At 37.8% G+C, this 17,989-nt stretch overlaps 1 protein-coding gene across 1 annotated transcript in view; it reads left to right on the top strand.

The window, feature by feature from the left end:
- Positions 1 to 17,989, top strand: part of PAPLN (papilin, proteoglycan like sulfated glycoprotein) — a 79,541-nt gene that overhangs the window by 50,209 nt on the left and 11,343 nt on the right. Inside the window, exons 6-19 of the mRNA XM_018571804.1 lie at positions 372 to 474; positions 1,496 to 1,626; positions 2,645 to 2,768; positions 4,502 to 4,582; positions 5,499 to 5,671; positions 6,426 to 6,549; positions 6,662 to 6,788; positions 8,521 to 8,580; positions 10,096 to 10,303; positions 11,334 to 11,495; positions 12,724 to 12,880; positions 14,734 to 14,814; positions 14,988 to 15,051; positions 16,422 to 16,512. Of these exons, the coding sequence (XP_018427306.1) occupies positions 372 to 474; positions 1,496 to 1,626; positions 2,645 to 2,768; positions 4,502 to 4,582; positions 5,499 to 5,671; positions 6,426 to 6,549; positions 6,662 to 6,788; positions 8,521 to 8,580; positions 10,096 to 10,303; positions 11,334 to 11,495; positions 12,724 to 12,880; positions 14,734 to 14,814; positions 14,988 to 15,051; positions 16,422 to 16,512 (1,686 nt within the window). The remainder of the gene's footprint in view (positions 1 to 371; positions 475 to 1,495; positions 1,627 to 2,644; positions 2,769 to 4,501; positions 4,583 to 5,498; positions 5,672 to 6,425; positions 6,550 to 6,661; positions 6,789 to 8,520; positions 8,581 to 10,095; positions 10,304 to 11,333; positions 11,496 to 12,723; positions 12,881 to 14,733; positions 14,815 to 14,987; positions 15,052 to 16,421; positions 16,513 to 17,989) is intronic.

Here is a 17,989-nt window from a genome sequence, read left to right as displayed (position 1 = left end):
AAAACTCAAACTTTTTTTCATTTAAAAAAGAGTAGGGGAGGGTAAAAGCCACAGCTTTTTTTTTTCATCTATGTCTCATTGGAGAGATTTACATTCACTTCCTGTCATGTACACTCAACAGGATGTTAGATCTTATTTTTCCAATGTGAAGGAAATCCCCTCTTAGACAATTGCCACCGAACCAAATGTCCCCTTCAAATGATTTCTCCTCTATTTCTATTCTGGTGGGAATTTATTTTCACTTTTATTATCTCTTACAGTAACACAGACCGCTATTAAAAACATTTATACAAATCTAAAAAAATAGTTTCAGCTTTAGGTATACTTTGATTTTTATGTGTTGGATGGTCATTGTATTTCCCACCTCACAGGAATGTCCGGATGGCTCACGGGATTTCCGTGCCGAGCAATGTTCAGAATATGATGGCATGGAATTCCAAGGAAAAAGATACAAGTGGCTGCCATACTATGGAGGTAAGAAATAGTCGAGGGGACTTTTATTTCCACCACTAGCTTTGCGTACCATGGCTACAAGGGGCCATCCTAACCTCAAAAATAGAAGCTGCATCACTGCCAAATCCATTTTTTTACTTTCATAACTTTTATTCCACACTGCATTATATGCAACACCACCCACCAGACCCTGCTGTTCCTACCAATGTATTTCCCCTCCCCCAAAAAAGCTTAAGCTATTCTTAAGCCCACTCGAATAAGCCCCTTTCTGGGTAAAACACATTGGAGGAGCAGGATCTGGCATGTGCCATTATATGTAATGCACTGTTTACTGTGTTTTTAAGCTTTCTGAAAATGAAAGAAAGATTTGGCGGTGGCGTATCTTGTTCTATTAAATGCTTAAAGATAAAGAGACATCCCTAGATACCGCAGTAGCATAATTCTTTGTTTGTTTTGATATGCATGTATGTATGTATCTATTAATCTGGTGATGTGTGTAAAATTGTAGTTTTGTGCAGTACATTTTCTAATCTGTGCTTTTAAAATCATCTAGAGCAACCACATGTTTTTTTTAATACATTTTTTTAATGGCAATTGATGTTAGTTTGTTAGAAAAAAGAAAATAGCCCATATTCAAGCATGACGTATTAATGTAGAACGTCTAGTTTGGACCAAAGTTGATTATTATTGTGTGGTTCTGTTAATTAGTAAAGTTTTACCTTTACACTCTATGACAGACCAGTGAAGCCACCATCCCACTGCATCTCTGAATGTGTGTTAGTTTTGATATGACTACTAAATAGAGAAGATCCTAACTTCTTACATGTTGGAAGATAATCACTTGGCATCCTAGACATACATTTTCATGTCTATAAAATTTACGTGTGTGATTTATTTTATATTTTTACCTCACTAACCTTCTACATTTGGCACAAGTGAACATGTATTGGTGTTCCAAGCGAAATTGAATAAAGTTTATATAATGTAAAATAATTAGCATTAGAAACAAGAAAGTTATACATTATTCTCTTTTCATTTCAAGCATCCAATAAGTGCGAGTTAAATTGTATACCCAAAGGAGAGAATTTTTACTATAGGCACAAGAATGCTGTTCTTGATGGAACCCCTTGTGAGCCAGGCAGGAGGGACATCTGTGTAGAGGGAGTGTGTAAGGTAAGTTATATAAAGTATAAATTCTGGCAAAAAAATCTTCCTCTCTCCCCCAGCAATTTTCGACGTTTTGTGTAGGGTTGCACAGATACCAAGTACAGTACTCGGTACGAGTACATGTACCGATACTTTTGAGCTCCAAGACTAGACTAGAGAAAAATGCAAAAGTTAGGAGGCAGCTGTCATTTGTAAGGAGCACACGGAGCTCCTGGGATTTGTACATCTCTGTTTTAATGTACGATTTTGTTTTTATAAATATAAATAAAGGGATGCACAGATACCACTTGCCGAGTACTGATACACTTTTGTTTATTGTCATGTGACAGTTTTTCTAAAACAATACAGACTAATGATTTCAGGATAGTGGTGGAGCACCAGAGCCAGGTCCCAGCTGCAACCCTCGTAGTTCTCATGAAAATGCCAAGTATCTGCACTGGTACTGGAAAAGTATCTGTGCATCCCTATTTTTGTGTACTCTGTATGGCACATGAGCCATCAGTGTACACAATCAACTCATTCATAGCATCTCTAAGATGCTGTGAATGGGACTGATGCAAGGGAGGATGTAACTCCTGCGTGCATACACAAGAGTTACATAATCAGTGGCCACCCAATGGCCAAGAGGATACCTGGGAACCCTGAAGTGCTGGCGGCAGTGATGGGAAAGTGGGTGGGTGGTGGGTGTACGAAAATCGATCCGATAGCACTGGAGAAAGACAGACTTGTAAGGTGGGCGGGACGGAGCGGGGGACCAAAGATCAATCCGACAGCACTGGAGAAGGACACGCTTGTAAGGTAAGTGTGCCCTATTGTGCAAGTATGCTGTGATTATTTACCCATTAGCGCAAAAACCCGCCCTTCCCATAGCGGTTTACTTCTGCTTTAAGAAAGGAGGAATAACTTTACAGCTATAAATACATTGCTAGAGCTATGAATGCATTAATTGTTGCATTTCTTGCCAAAAAAAATATTTTTCTCTTGTTTTCATAACATCTTGAATTTGGATGGTCTGATACTTTAGACTGTTGGTTGTGACAATGTACTGGATTCATCTAAAAAAGAGGATCGGTGCTTGGTGTGTGGAGGGGATGGTAGCACCTGCTATGAGGTCAAAGGATCTTATGATACACCTGCATTGTCAAAAGGTATGTTTCTTTGGTCTTTCTATAGCTATTTTATGCAAAATGAACTACAAAGCAAATAAACATTATTCAATAATGTATTTAAAATAACTATATACTGTAGGTATCATTTTAATAACATCTAATGTTTCTTTGATTAGTCATTTATTGCTATCATGCTTATCATGTCATTATTGACTGTTGTGAATATATGTTGTTATTATTACAATGTACTTCTTCAAAACTTAAAGCGTACTTGTGCCCAGATTGTAGACATAAAACTATTACGATATTCTTAATAAGCAGTAAAAGAGCTTTAAAACAAACCATTCCTGACCTCTCTCTAGCAGCTTCTAATGTAAAGTTATTCTTTCTCAATGATCCTCAAAGATCACAAGGAATCTAGAATATGTTTTTGTTTAACTTAGAAACAATTGATTGTTGTTTACAATAGAGTGCTGGCAGCCTGGATTCTGCTACAAAAAAAGTAATGGGGCTTGTTCACACCAATTGCGGTGCGTTCCAGAACGGTAGCTGCTGTAACACACCGCAATCGTTAAAAAAATGCGATTTGGGGCGGGAGGAGGCGTGGCGGCGCATTGAAGTCAATAGCACCGCAGCCACGCCCCCTGTCCGCAGTGCAATCGGATGCGTGGCAAAACATTGTCTGCATGCCCTTCCAGTGCAAACGGAAAAAATGCTGCATGCTCTATCTTTTGCATTTGCCGTGGAACGGAATGCAGGCAATGTTTTGTCACGCGTCCGATCACACCGTGGGCGGGGGCGTGGCGCCATTTACTTTAATGCACTGGCACGCCCCAGAACGCAGGGGGAAGTTTTGTGAGCGATTGTGGTGCATTCCAGCATCTATCGCTCTGGAACGCAGCACAATTGGTGTGAACAAGCTCATAGTGAGAGCTAAAATTTCAGTTCTTTTGTTGTGAACTTTAAAAATGATTTTCTTCACAGTGATTACAGATACAGAGATGAATGGTGGCTTGCTTTAAAGTACTTTTACAGAGGGTTCACAATATGAAAATAATTTAGTGTGCATGATCTGGGCACAGGTTTACTATAATGATTAACAAATTAACATAAGTTACTTTGTGGTGAAAAATATGAGGCCAGGTCAACTTGAAATTTTTGTAGCAATTAGCTTCAGATTTTACAATCTGCTTTTTAAACAAACTGCCACAACTTTTTCTACAAGCTTTTTTATGCAAAGCGCTGAATTTTGAAAGTTCATAACTTATAACATTGCAAAGTTTCCGTTGTATCTAAAATGGAGAACAAAATTGTAGCTTGTCGGTTCTTGGATTTGGAGTCAGCCTTAGTTTTTTTTTTTGCTCACTCACAATAGAAGGTGATGATACCAGAGGGACAAGGAAGTGGCCCCCCTACATTCTCACCACCACAGCTGACACCCATCCTCCTCTCCTGCACCACAGTTGCATACCAAACCCCACCCCCCCATCCTTCTCTCACCACCTCTTCCATATGTCCCCATTTCACTCTCCACTGTTCCAACACCCGCGTGTGGACCTGCATGCTTCAGTGCTACCTGCCACTGTACCATGGGGCACTTCTTTGCCCTTCATTCATGCCCTTCCATATTCAACCCATTCAACGAACAGACATACTGTTGCTAATATACTTTAAAAAATATTTGTGAGAAAGGCTGTATATCATATAACCCACACATATATATGTGTGTGATAGAGTTTTCATTCCAGTTAACTTTTCTCTTGGTATTATAGGTTACAGCCAACTCTTCACTATTCCAACTAGAGCAGTCAATATTCAGGTGAAGGAAATCACTCCTACACGGAACTTTTTAGGTAAATATAGAATGAATGTGCAAGTTTTAAACTGAAAATTACATTTTTAAAGGACAATGTATTTCATACATGAAACATGAAAGCAAAATACATAGGTCTTTATTGAGACATGAGTAAACATACAAGCACAGTGTGTACAATACAGAAATAAAGCTCACTGAAAAATATAAACTGGTAGACATTTCTTCTTTATAAAACATTGTCCGAGATCTAATATTAATCTATCCCAATAGAGTACATTACATTTATTATGGTTTTTCATGCAAATGCGCAAATACCTTATATAACCAGAAACTGTTTGGGGTTTTTTTTGAACAAAAAATGACCAAGCGATAGAAGTTATATTCAGGAGGGCTTGGCAAGTTTTACCTTATGATGTTGTTTCATCTGCTAAACGGACATCCTGTAGCTGTGCAAAAATGATACATCTTTGTTTGAATAGATTAAAGAAAGCTGACATATGTTTTTTATGTTATGTTTTTTATTGCCTTTCTGAAAATTATTTTAATCCCTTCTCATTCCAGTATGTATGGCCATCAATCCCAGGAAGTGATCGGAAATCTCTTCTATGGGATCACATGCTCTCATAAAAACACCTGCTTTATGAGTCTGTTAACTTTCAGGCTCTTAAAGAGCTTTTCTCATACACAGATGACATGCAGTCCACTTTATCAATGTCGTTCTACTGAGTTGTTTTACAGTAATGCACAGAGAGGGTAATGCAACAGAGTAGCACTAACCCTCCCTGTAATCTGCATATAAGGACAGTGCAAGTGAAATGCTGACATTTCACTTGCAGAAGCATTATTCAGCAACAAAATATGCTGAACAAAATATTTCTAAATTTGCTGAGGAAAAAGGTTTGCACAGTATAATGTATTTTTCATCTAATAACGTTATATCTGCTTCTGTTCAGCTGTAAAGAATGTGCGTGGTGAGTATTACCTGAATGGGCATTGGACCATTGAATATAGCCGAGGTCTGCATGTAGCCAGCACCATCCTTCATTACTATCGAGGGTCAGAGGGAGATCTTGCACCTGAGGTCCTAACAGCCAGGGGACCAACTACTGAACCTTTGGTTATTGAGGTATGTACAGTAATGACAAATTAAGTACAGACACATATTATTTTTTTGTGTTCTGTACATGTGTTTTGTGTTTCTGTACATTCAGTTTGCATAACACATGAGAAATATAAGTACATCTTTTCCATTTAAACATTGTAAGGGCTTGTGTACATAATGGTTTTTTTCTTCTGGCACACATCTGTTATGCAGTATGGAAATATTTGACAGGGAATGTTGATTTTTGATTTATGGAGCATTGTCTAGTTATACTCATGCAAGTCAATGTAAATGCAAACAAAAGCAGCATTTTAAATGCATCATTTCCCCTTCTGGCAGCCACTTGCTGCCCTGACCCATGTCTGCACTAACCCTAAATGTCTGTATAACTATAATCTATTTTAATTTCAGACTGACACATACCTGAATTTCTAACAAAAGTTAAAAAATACACATCTACTTACATTTCTTTCTTGTCTTTAGTAGTCTGATTTATCATCTTATTTCTTAACAAGAACCAAGTGTCAGGTCTGCTACTGTCTTGTTTAACTTCATACAGCCCTGTTTACCCCACTGAGTTCGCCAAAGCAGGGGTGATTCCTTCAGTTCACCTGAAGATGGAAGAGTTGGTAATGGCACAGACAGTGGGCTAGGAACTCCAGTAGGAAAGTCTAGCAACTGGGCTCCCATAAAACCCATAATTATTCTGCATGTTGAAATTGAAATTTCAGTTTAAGTGGCCTTGGTTATTAAGCTAAATAACTGTTGTTCAATGCAGCTCATTGGACAAGAATCCAACCGTGGAATACATTATCAGTACTACTTGCCCAACCAGGAGGAGACAGATGACTACCAGTGGAGTTATGGCTCTTGGAGTGAATGCAGTGCAGAGTGTGGAGGAGGTAAGAGAATGTAGGCAAGAAGAAATGATGCTTCTATATTTCAACGTTAGTTGTCTAAGTATATACCACCTCTCCCCATTATCCAAATATTCTGTCTTTGATTTTCTTATAGGCTACCAATCCCGCTTGGTGTTCTGCACAATAGACAATGAGGCTTACCCAGACTATATGTGTAGGGACAAACCAGCTCCACCAAGCAACCGAACCTGCAGCACTCAACCATGTCCACAGATAAAGAGGTGAGATATACAGTATGTCCAATGTAATAAATGTTATTTTTTTGGCTGATGTGTACCACACATCTCAAAATTTTAATTAATTTGATACTTGTTCTGAGTATTTTTTTTAATGCATATTTTATTATGTAGCCAGTGGTGTAGTACAAGGTAGCCGCCGAGGTAACAGCAACTACTAGGCCCATTATCCTAAGTTAGGGGTACAACCCTGACCCTAGCTATTACCTCCCAACATTGTACTAATAAAATCATTACCAGGATGGTTTTTTTTTTATCAGAAGAGGTTTCCATGTTCATGTTTGTTAATATTGTGCAAGGAAATGCATCTTGTGGAACCCTGGGTCATATATTTTTTAGGAGATAGGTTTAGTTAATCCACTAGTTGTAATCATTCTCAGAATCTTTCTCATGAATTGCTGTTCACTCAGATTTTTTCTGTGTTGCTTTAAAAACGTCAGAACTTCGATTTCAGTGGTATTGACTTTTATCTTCCCCTTTAGATTCTGCACATTTTGGGCCTATATGAAGCTATATAAAAGTCTAGAGTTTTTTTTCACATGCTAATGTGTTGATACTTTACTTTTAAAAATAATGACCAAAAAAAAATCCTTAGTCCTAAAGTGAAAGTCAAGGCATCAGAATAAAGGCATGGCAACATAGAGAGAGTGCAATATAAATATTCCCTCATAAAAATAAATTTACCATAACAGTTATGGCAAACGTACCATAAAAATCTTCTCAAACTAGGTCACCTGATCCCAGTGTCCTGTTCAATAGCAGCAGTCTAGAAGGAGTGATCACTGAATTGGTAACATGTGACTTGGAGAGGCTATTATGGCACAATTGTATGTAGCTGCTATTGGGTTAAATTACCTAGTACTGTAAAAGCACAGGATATAGCTTACTTTAAATAGAAAAAAATAGCTTAAATGAATAATACAAGGTTTGAATGTGTCTCGCAAGTGGATCAAATGCAAAACCTTACCATTATAAGTTTTATATCCTATGAATCTACTAAGGGTGCTAACCAAGGATGCAATGCAAACTCTCTTGTGGTTACTCCTTTTCACATGTATTAACTGCTCTCACTGAAATCGCATGGTGTTCATCTTCAATGATTCTTTAGCCCATTGAGATCTAACTGTCAGATATGCTGCCAGCTGCGGCCTATAGGAACAGTTATCCTAAATGTAGTATCTGTTACATAGAAATGTTGGTTGCAAAACAATAATGCAACAGGAGAGGCACATTACCTGGAGGCCCTTGCCCCGAATTACTTTGTCCCAACTACTTTATACCGCAGTCAATTTTACATTGAGGACCGCATAATTTCTGTCTTACCTCATAATACTGATGTTTTGATCAATTGTTTTCCATTAATCTGATTTTCTTGTTCCTAAGGTCGTGCAGTGATCCTAACTACAATGATCCTTCTTTCTTCACTTGTCCTTGTCCCTTATATTGGATCCTTGCTGATTTGATCATTCTATTTTTACATTCCCTAAAATTTGATCTTTTTATTTCTGAGGTCCTAATGAATCCAATTCTTATTAAATTTGATCAGTAAGGTTTCTTGTCTGCCACTTGGAGAAACAGACCACAGTGGACCACTATAATCTACTTCCCTTTCTTTTTCATCTAAAACTTCTATGAACTTGCACTGTAAACTTAATGTAACTGTACATGTAGATATTGCGCATACAATGCATTTATATGTGTTTATTCTATGTAAAAGGATGTCTTACATATATCAGCCAACAATGTGGAGTCGAATAGTGAACACAAAAATGACCAGGTAAACAGGAGAGTGATGTTCTTACTGGGTGCAGCTTTGCATTAACCAATTGACTTCTTCAATGTCTTCTGAGGGATTTTACTAAAACCTTGGTGTCCAATAGGAAAATTGCTTTGTATTTTCCAATTGTGTTTTGCTTTACATTGAACATGTATGTACTGTAAATGGATGACCAACCAAAATTTAATATAAAAGACCTTTCTTAATTTTTCCAGCTATATTATATAATTCATTTGTGCATTAAATGTTTCAGGGAGTTAATACAAATGTTAGGATGATAAATTGGCATCTGCCTGTGTTTTCTACCCTCTGGATCAACAAATGTGTGTTGTTCCAACATTGCCATTTAATTCTGTCATAGACTTAAAATACACAATATTTAAGATTTCTATGATTCCACGTGCCATTTCTTAAAGGCTCTGGTCAATCTCTGCCCCAGAGCTGCCAGACCAGAAAGTGGCAAATTACAACTCTCCTTTTATAAGAGACTTTTTCCCACTTTCTGTAAAAGAAAACCCTGATTCTGAACTTTTATATTCCTATTTGCAATATTGTGCAAGAGCATAGTTCTCACAACAGACTTTAATTTGGATACATTTTGTGCTTTGTTTCATAGAAGCATTCCCTTGATAACTGAATCATTTACAGCACTAATCTGTTTATATAAAAATGCAACCAAATGTGTAAGGTGATGTCGTTAGAAAGTTTAATGCACAACTAAGGTGTGAAAAACTATACAGTAATCAATAAAAAGTGTGTGTTGCTTCTCATTGTGGTTTTACATACTGCTGATCTTTGGAGGTGGGTCTGGTGCAGCTGCTGCTTTTAAGCTTTAAGATCTTACATGTCTGGTGGAAAGATTTAAATCTTTGGATTATGTTGCACGTAACGCACTTGTTGAACAGAGCATTTCGCATTTGCAAGAAGAATGCCACTGAGCACAACTGGCACTCAATTTGGCCACAACCCTGTGCAGTTTTATAGTGAAAAAGTAATATGCAGCTATTTTAATATTCAGCCTGCGTATCTTTTAAAGTTAAAAACGCTGCTAGGTCATTACAATTTCTCTGTACTAAGGGTAATCTTTCATCGGTCCAGTGTTGCTCTGTGAGCCACTTAAAGGATGCACTTCTTATGTACTTAAGATCTCAATAGATGTTAAGCAAGGAAGTAGAGTGATTGCAATAAAATACAGACCTCCTTCTAGCAGATAATATTCAGGTCTTTATATTTAATAGAATAAAACAATTTGTAAGACCAAGCATGCAAAAGTTAAAGTTTGATCATAAAACACTGCATTAAAACCCGCTAAAATACATTACACTTTTACCTATAAGCCTTTAGACTGGAATTCAGATCTATTAACACATTCCAGATTTGAAGTTAAGTTAATTGCCAGCAGAGCTCTTGAAACCTCATGAAGGTGGCTCATGGAATTATCAGCTCATTTGCCAGATGCTCTGTCAGACATTCTGTAGGGAAAATACATATATAACATCCTCATATGACTTTCAGCTGGAAGATTGGCGAGTGGGGACCGTGCACAGCCACTTGCGGTGGTGGCACTCAGACTCGGTCAGTTTACTGCATTTCCTATGAAGGGAGAGCCTCACAACAGACAGTAAATGATGCAGAGTGCACTGCGTTTACAGAAAAGCCAGCAACCCAGCAGGTCTGCAATCTTCGAGCATGCGCCAAATGGAACACAGGGCCCTGGACACCAGTAAGTGTCACCTTGCAAATATTCTTATGATAAGGTCTTTCATTGTCTTTTTAAAGGGAACCTATCAAAAAATAGATAGAGCAGCTGCCACACGGGTGTAAAGGTACAAACTTTCAGTGACTGTCATTCCTATCCTCACTTCACTACTTAATGCATCACTAAGTTGCAAAAATAAGCAACTTTGAAGTTCTGATGGCCGCTTATGTGTTATGGGTCAGCAACGCAGTATGTACCAAAGCAAGGATTTTGTTGAAAGCCCCAGAGTTCACACTTTCAGAAGCAAGTCAACAATGACATTTGCAGACTGACAGGTTCCCTTTAGGAACCCAGAACAACGAACAAGTATGTAGGATAGAAAGTCAGAGGGGTTGATTTACTAACCTTATAAACACGCCACAAACAAGTATACACCTCTGTAGTGTGTTCCCTCCCAGCATGATCTATTGGTGGAATCTAGACACCTTTGTAGTGTGTACACACCCAGCAGGTGTGTTGTGCAAAGCCCTGCATGAATTGCAAGGTGATGTTGTGTAAATTAGCTCTACATTGTGTTGCTTGCGTTGATGAATGCAGGAATGTAAATGCATGAGCTAACCATTTTTGTCTAAACTGTGAAGCAGCATTATATATGCATCATGTGCATGATTTTTCCATATATGGCATTAGTGGAAATATGCCTTTAGAGACTTTTTGGTTGATAAATACGTTTTGCTGTGTAAAAATCACACGCACCTAGTGTTTAAATATATGTTTACATTCACATATGTTGTATCGACTGTACATCTCATTATCAGGGAATAGAAGGAGCAAAAACATGATAGAAATAAAGACTAAGAGTAACCTAAATATGTTGTTTAGGCTTTTAAGTGTTTTATGTTTCGAGCTACAATGTTATACTATTCAATGTTTCACTTTATTTTTATTATCTGCTTATTTGACTATCTCTCGTTTTCTTTCTCTGTTTCTGTAATTACTTTGAGTTTAGAAAAGAAATATTGATGTACATTAAAAATCAGGCGTTGTCTTCCAGTGCTCAGCAGAATGTGGAGAAGGAATACAGAAACGAACAGTAACTTGCAGAATGGACACTGGTGCCATCGTTCAGGACACAGCTTGCATGCACCAGGTCAAGCCATCAGACAGCCAACTGTGCAATGGCGAAAACTGTGTTACCTCGCTTCCTCTAGCGCTGGTTTTGTTGGCATCGCTGATTCTCTCCTGCCTCTCTCGCGGCTCTTCAGGTTCCCCCTTATGCCACCACTGGCCCTGGGAATGGTCACAACTAGGTCTTATTTTCGATGTAGGTCTTATATTTTACCAATTCCCAAAAATAGTACTAGGTCTTATTTACGGGCACACACACACACACTTTGTGTAATACAACCACAGGCTTTGCATTGTCTAAATAGCAGTTTTACTTTTATAACTTACCATTTGTATTAGCAACTTACATTACTACAGCACTGCCTTATTTGTACCATTTTTCACTGAGACACTGACCACATTCTTCTTTCCGCTTCCCCGCAACTTTCACTTTTTCACATTTTCATTTGCAACAAATACTCTTGAATAAGGACAGCAAATAGTTCCTATTAATAAGTGCTGCTTTTTTAGTTGCAGTAGCCCATCACAACCAACTAGAATTCAGTGTGAATTAGTGCTTAAAAATAAGAAATGTTTATGAAACAAAGCTGAATCTGTTTAAATAAGTACAGATTCCCATGGGCAGTGACAGCAGAGCCTATATAAGTAAACATATCCAGTTTGCTAGTTAAATAAACATGCTTCATCTAGTGGCAGCAACTAGTAACTGATCCTACAGTGGGCTGTTTTTGTCGCACGATTGTCCTTACATAAAGTCCTGCTCAGTGACAACATGAGGATGTTATACAACCAGGGGTACACATTCCACACTGGTGGAAACATTGCATAACACCTTCTAAAACACTTTCATTTAGTGCAAGCCTAGTGCTTACTAAAAGATAAAAAAATTATCTTCTAGTTTGGCTGCAAATTTTGGTGGTTGAAATTAGTGAAATTCACCTTTAATTCTGAAGAGGACACACTAGTATCTGCTTGTTGATCAGAAAATTACTGCACACCTACTGTATAGTTTAATAGCATTTATCTTGTGGTTTTAATTGCTTTTAGTTAATAAATATATATAAATATAATATACATAATCTCAGTTTTATTATTTCGCAATTCAGTTGTCTGATTGTGAATGTAATATTTTAGTATGTGAGGCTTGGATGGTTTGACCATGTAATTTTCAAGGGCCTTACCAACATCTGCTGTAGTCTGTATGTGGTACTATCTCTATTGGTGGGGTTGCATTATTTAACACTTTCACATTTGACTAGTCATCTATTAATATTGTAAATGTCTGCTGTGTTAACAGGTTTCTGTTCACTTTATAGTGTTCTAAAAGCTGTAATAATGGTATAAGGAAACGGCAGGTGGTTTGTGCTGATAATGACAGAAACTTCTATGAACCAGAGACTTGTGAATCCTATGAGCCTGAAAAGCCATCCCTTATTGAGAGCTGTAATATGCAGCCTTGTTATCTCCCACAACGTAAGTTCAGCTTGTATTTGAGCAATTATTCCTTGATGATAAAAAAAAAACAAAAAAACATACAACTAAATCTGTAAATCCTAACTGAATGAATTTAGGTATGTTTGCTGATTAATCTGCATCCCGGTCCTTTACAGTCAAACTATGGGTTATCACTAAAAGAACAAGGTATAGGCGCAGGCAGTAGAAATTATTTTTCTCTTCAGAATTGATGGCTCATTTTCCATGATAATGTGAGGAATGTTGCGGTCCAGTAACTTCTTGGGGCAGGGCTGCTGATTCTTTGGTGTCATTTGAGGCAGTTTGTGCATATCCTTCAGATGCCCTCAACAATGCCCATTGTAGAGCCTTCTAAGAACACATTGACTGCATTTTCTTGGTATACATTGTGAAGACCTGGAATCTATGGCTACAGAAAAGGAAGTCTTTACATACTCCCCCCCCCTCTCTTATCCTTATAGAATAGAGTGATCTTGAAAGGGATAGATGTATATCAGTATGCTTCAGTTTTGGAGGAACAAAATCAACTTTTCCTAACCCTTACAGTAGGGCTACCCACTGCAAGGGTTAAGTGCTCATTTTACTCTAGGTTCAAAAATAACAAATTTACACTCACCCGAAGCTCCAAGCCGAATAGTCACACAGCTCTCCTGTGCTGTAGCATTGGAATCTTCCATAGCATCCTCATGCCTATACACTGTGTATAGACGTGATCATTTAGGGGACCTTAGACCGCTACAGAGTAGGGGTAGAGAGGCTCTAGGGACCGATCTAAGAACTATCTTGCTCAGAGCATTATGTGAGTATGACTTTTTTTTACCTTGACAAAAACAAGCAGTTAACACCACTGCAAGGTTTATTAAAAAATAATTCCTGGAGTTGTTCTTGAATTCTCTCCCTGCTTCTTATAGCTCTCCAAGTATCCATTGGACCCCTAAGACCTCAATAGACATAGCCATCCAACTGCCTTAATCATTAATATTATTCAAGGCAGAGTCTGCAGCGTGGATGGACTAAAATTGTAGAAATAAGTTCTAACTTATGGGGGTCAAAAGACATATTGAAAGTTAATGAATAATTCAACTTGCTTGCCAGTGATTGGTTCTCTAGTCATTTGCCTGTCAGGTTGTTCACTGTAGTTGTAAAGCTTATTTACTACCAGCGAATTCTCATTCACCAACCTAAAGTCCTCATTTGGATTCTCTGGCATTCACCTCCTGCTACTGTTGTTGGAAAAATGCTCCTTTTAATATTTATTGACAAAAACCTTTCTAAGTCTTTACTAAGTATATTTTGTTTTATACTTTATTATGCCCCAGGCACCTTATCCTAAAGCATGGGTATACGTGCAACCATAGCACACTATTCCAATAGGCTCAGAAACATAGGAAAATTAGTATTGATTGACCATACAAAACTTGCCAAATAATAAATAAATAAATAAAGTATGTGTACAGTTTAGACATATAGGACCTAGGATTTTGTTTAAATCTTAGAGTGGGTAAATGTCTGATGACAACAGTTTCACTAGACAGGAAGTGAGGGTACATCCAATAGCAAATAATTTCCAGAAACTAAGTAATTTACCACCCAACAGTCCGATCGACCACTAGAATTCGGTTGGAAGCAATCAGATTTTTCTGCCTGGTTCAGTCAGAGTAATTTTGATCCCATTTCCTTGTTGTCATTTGAAACTATCATTCTATGTCTTTGATTATTTTGAGATTTAAAAAAAAAAATGGCATTGCAAGCGAAATCACTCCATCAAATTGCTACGTGCATTGCCAACTTAATGCAGATGGTTGTTGTCATTATCTTACTCTGTAATTATAATGTGTTGTCTGTGTTTATAGAGGTTCCCAGTATGCAAGATACCTGGGGATATGATAACTCGGATCAATTTATGTTAACGAGATACAAGCAGGAGTATCCAAGTAAGTAGATACATATATTTCGTTTTAGTTATTCTGGGTTCCATGATAACCTGGCCTCCTCTTATTAGCACATCTTTTGGAAGGCCAGTTATATTACTTACATATTTTTTTTACTGATGCAAGTAATCCCATGTGAGAATTGTTATGAGCTGTTTGTATATCTGTCTTCACAGCCCGCCCTCCTCTAGAAAGAGAAGACAACTTTCTTTCACCCACCAATGATTGCAGAAGAACAAGGTAGCCACATCATTTTATATATGACCTTTTCTCCACATCAGCCTCTGAGCTATATCATTTATTCCAATAGCATATAACAATCGCTCAGTTATGGTGATAATGTTATCCGCATAGCCGAAGAGGAACTCTGACTAGCTCATATAAGTTTAAGGGGAAATACAGTTAAAAGAAAACAAATTACAAAATAACTAGCCCAACATGTTATTGAATAAAAAAACAAACAAAACAGCTTTCACTGAATTATACAGCTCTTTTCACGAGCTGTCTCAGCAGACTTTCTGCTCTGAAGTTCAGTGCCACTCCTGTTCCAGGTCAAAGGTTTAAGGTATGTATAAGTGTGGGGGAGGATTTTTTTTTTCTTTTCCTCCCCATTCTGCTCACAGTGGCCATTGTAACTAAGGGCAGATTAATATATCTCCCTTTACTTACTGGAACTCTGGCACATGTGACTTAGACATATGACCATGTACATCATCTCAGGGGAGGAAAATGCCTTTCCCTGAGATCTCAACTGATTACAGATGAGATTTCCCAGCAATGCTCTGCTGATCTTACCTTCCCAGGATGCAACGCCTGGGCACATTACATCATGTGTGCCAAAGTGCAGCAGGAAGTAGAAAAAAAAGAAATTGAAAGTAAAATAAAAATGTCTGTTTAGCTAATTAATGTAAGATGATTTCATATGAGCATGCAGAGCTGTATGCTGATGCCATATTAGTCAAAGTAGGGGAAAGGTCCACTTTAAGCTTGTACATAACCACAAATCCGTTAGAGCAACATCTCAACTATTTAACGCCGTCTCTTTCACAGAGACAAACTCTCTTATAGAAGTTCGTAGCAGGTCTTAGGGTATAGTTTAGAATATTATATAATGTTAACTCTTTTAAAAACTTACTGAATAAAAGAGTTTGGTCAGTATGTTCTCCTTGTTGCAGTGAAGATAGTTTTCATGTGATTGGTACATCAAGCCCACCGGTTTAGCACATATCAGAGTAATTTGGCGGCATATGCATATGGCCATTCATTTAATAATTTTGGTGCTGCATCTATTCCATGATTAACTAGGTGCTACAAGAACCCATACGATAATATATTTTTGTGGAAAATTTAATTTGGACAAGATTCCATTTTGTTCTTTAATTTCCTTGGCAGTATAAACAAAATCGGATATCCAAATAAAGTTTTGGGCAGACTGACCTTTAAATAATAGAAGCATTGTAAAAACCTGTCTGCCAATTACTGCTCATCCATTAGCTACGCTACACTACACCAAAATTGATTGCATGTGCCAGTTCTGCTAATCAGAAGGATAATAGATCAGGAAATGCTAAACAGAAAATAATTTATTGTGACTTATTGTTTTATTGTAGATATAGTTGCTGCCCAGATAGAGTGACACCTGCCAAGGGTTATAACAATGAAGGATGTCCCAATGAAAGGAACCCAAGAGCTGACCCTCAAGTACGTGAATTTCTGATTTTTTCCTTTTTCACCTTCAGCCAGTTAAATACACATAACCTTACAAGTATGTTTTTCATTAAAGGAGATCATGCATTACTGACTCCTGTAATTTTATGCCACTGCTCGAAAGTTATTAACTCTTTTGCTGCCAGAGAATTGTTTTCATGCTTTTTGCACATCTGTTAAAATGCACATTTGAGGCCTAAAGATTACTTAAAACCCCCAGAAATTACATATTATTTGAAAGCAGAGACCCCGTAGAATAAAATCTGGGCAGTTTGTATTTTTTTTTTTTACGCCATATGAGAATTACTCTACTGTCTATCAAATGTATCATTTTAGTAAAAGAAAAAAACACATCCAAATGAGTTTTAGGGTGTATAAAAAAAAACAATACCCCATTTTTAAATAAAATATAAAAGATGAGGTTGCCTTGAGTATATAGATACCACATATATGAAGCCTCAAAATTGACTGTGCTTGTGAAATTGGCTAAAAACTATGGTACCAAATATTGTCCACAGGCGACGCTTTAAAATCTTTTAACCTGCTCATCAAGGTAACCAATGGCCCTAAAATTATTGCTTTCACTCCGGCATGCACTGTGATACCTAATATGTGTGGCACAATTGTCATTTTCATATGCATGCTTCCCGACATGAGTTTTGTATATGCATGTATGTATGTGAAGGCAGGGCCCTTTAAATTTTTTTAAGGGGTGTGCTGACAAGTCCCCTTAGCGATCGCATATTGCAGATGACAATTTCTCTTTAAGGAGCCATCAGGAGTCTATTAGAACCCCAATGTCACCTTTGCACTCTGTTGAAGCTGATCAAGCACAGACCGAGTCACGATGATGAGTACAGTGGAACCTGTAACTAAACGCAGAAGTTCCCAGAGCTGAGCGTTCTAAAAACGGGAGATTAGCAAATGCAGGTTTGCTGATCTCCCACTGCTCTCTAACCTGACAAAGACACAGACTCTGAAACCGGAAGAGTTGAGTGCTTCTGGGGTAATTTCTTAAAGGGGAGATCAGCGGATGATTGCTGATCTGCTGTGGCTCTCCATCTTGACACCCACTATAGCAGTGGTGCCAGCAGTGGGGAGAAATCTCCTGGTTGCTACAGCAGCCAGGAGTTTATTTAAATGCTTGTGCTACCACAGATGTAGTACTTGCATCCATGGCAGCAAAAAGCTTAAAGAAAACATTTCCTGAGAAAAGCATGGAGGCTGCCATTATTTTATCATTCTATGAGTGATATTTGCCTGGCTGTTATGCTGAATTCCGTGCTTCAGTACCTTGAGTTTCTAACCCATTATGCATATAAGTGAACTAGTACAGGGGTCCCTTGGACAACTTACAAATTAGCTTCCATTAAAGAACAGGAAGTAGGTCAACTCTCACCTACACTCCCAAAGTACAGGTCATCTAATCAGCAAGCAAATGGACCAGTAATGGGAGCGCAACTCATCAATG

This window comes from Nanorana parkeri, unplaced genomic scaffold (genome assembly GCF_000935625.1).
Source record: "Nanorana parkeri isolate BGI_ZX_2015 unplaced genomic scaffold, ASM93562v1 scaffold1842, whole genome shotgun sequence".
Classification (NCBI taxonomy): domain Eukaryota; kingdom Metazoa; phylum Chordata; class Amphibia; order Anura; family Dicroglossidae; genus Nanorana; species Nanorana parkeri.
This window is presented reverse-complemented; position numbering and strand designations above follow the sequence as displayed.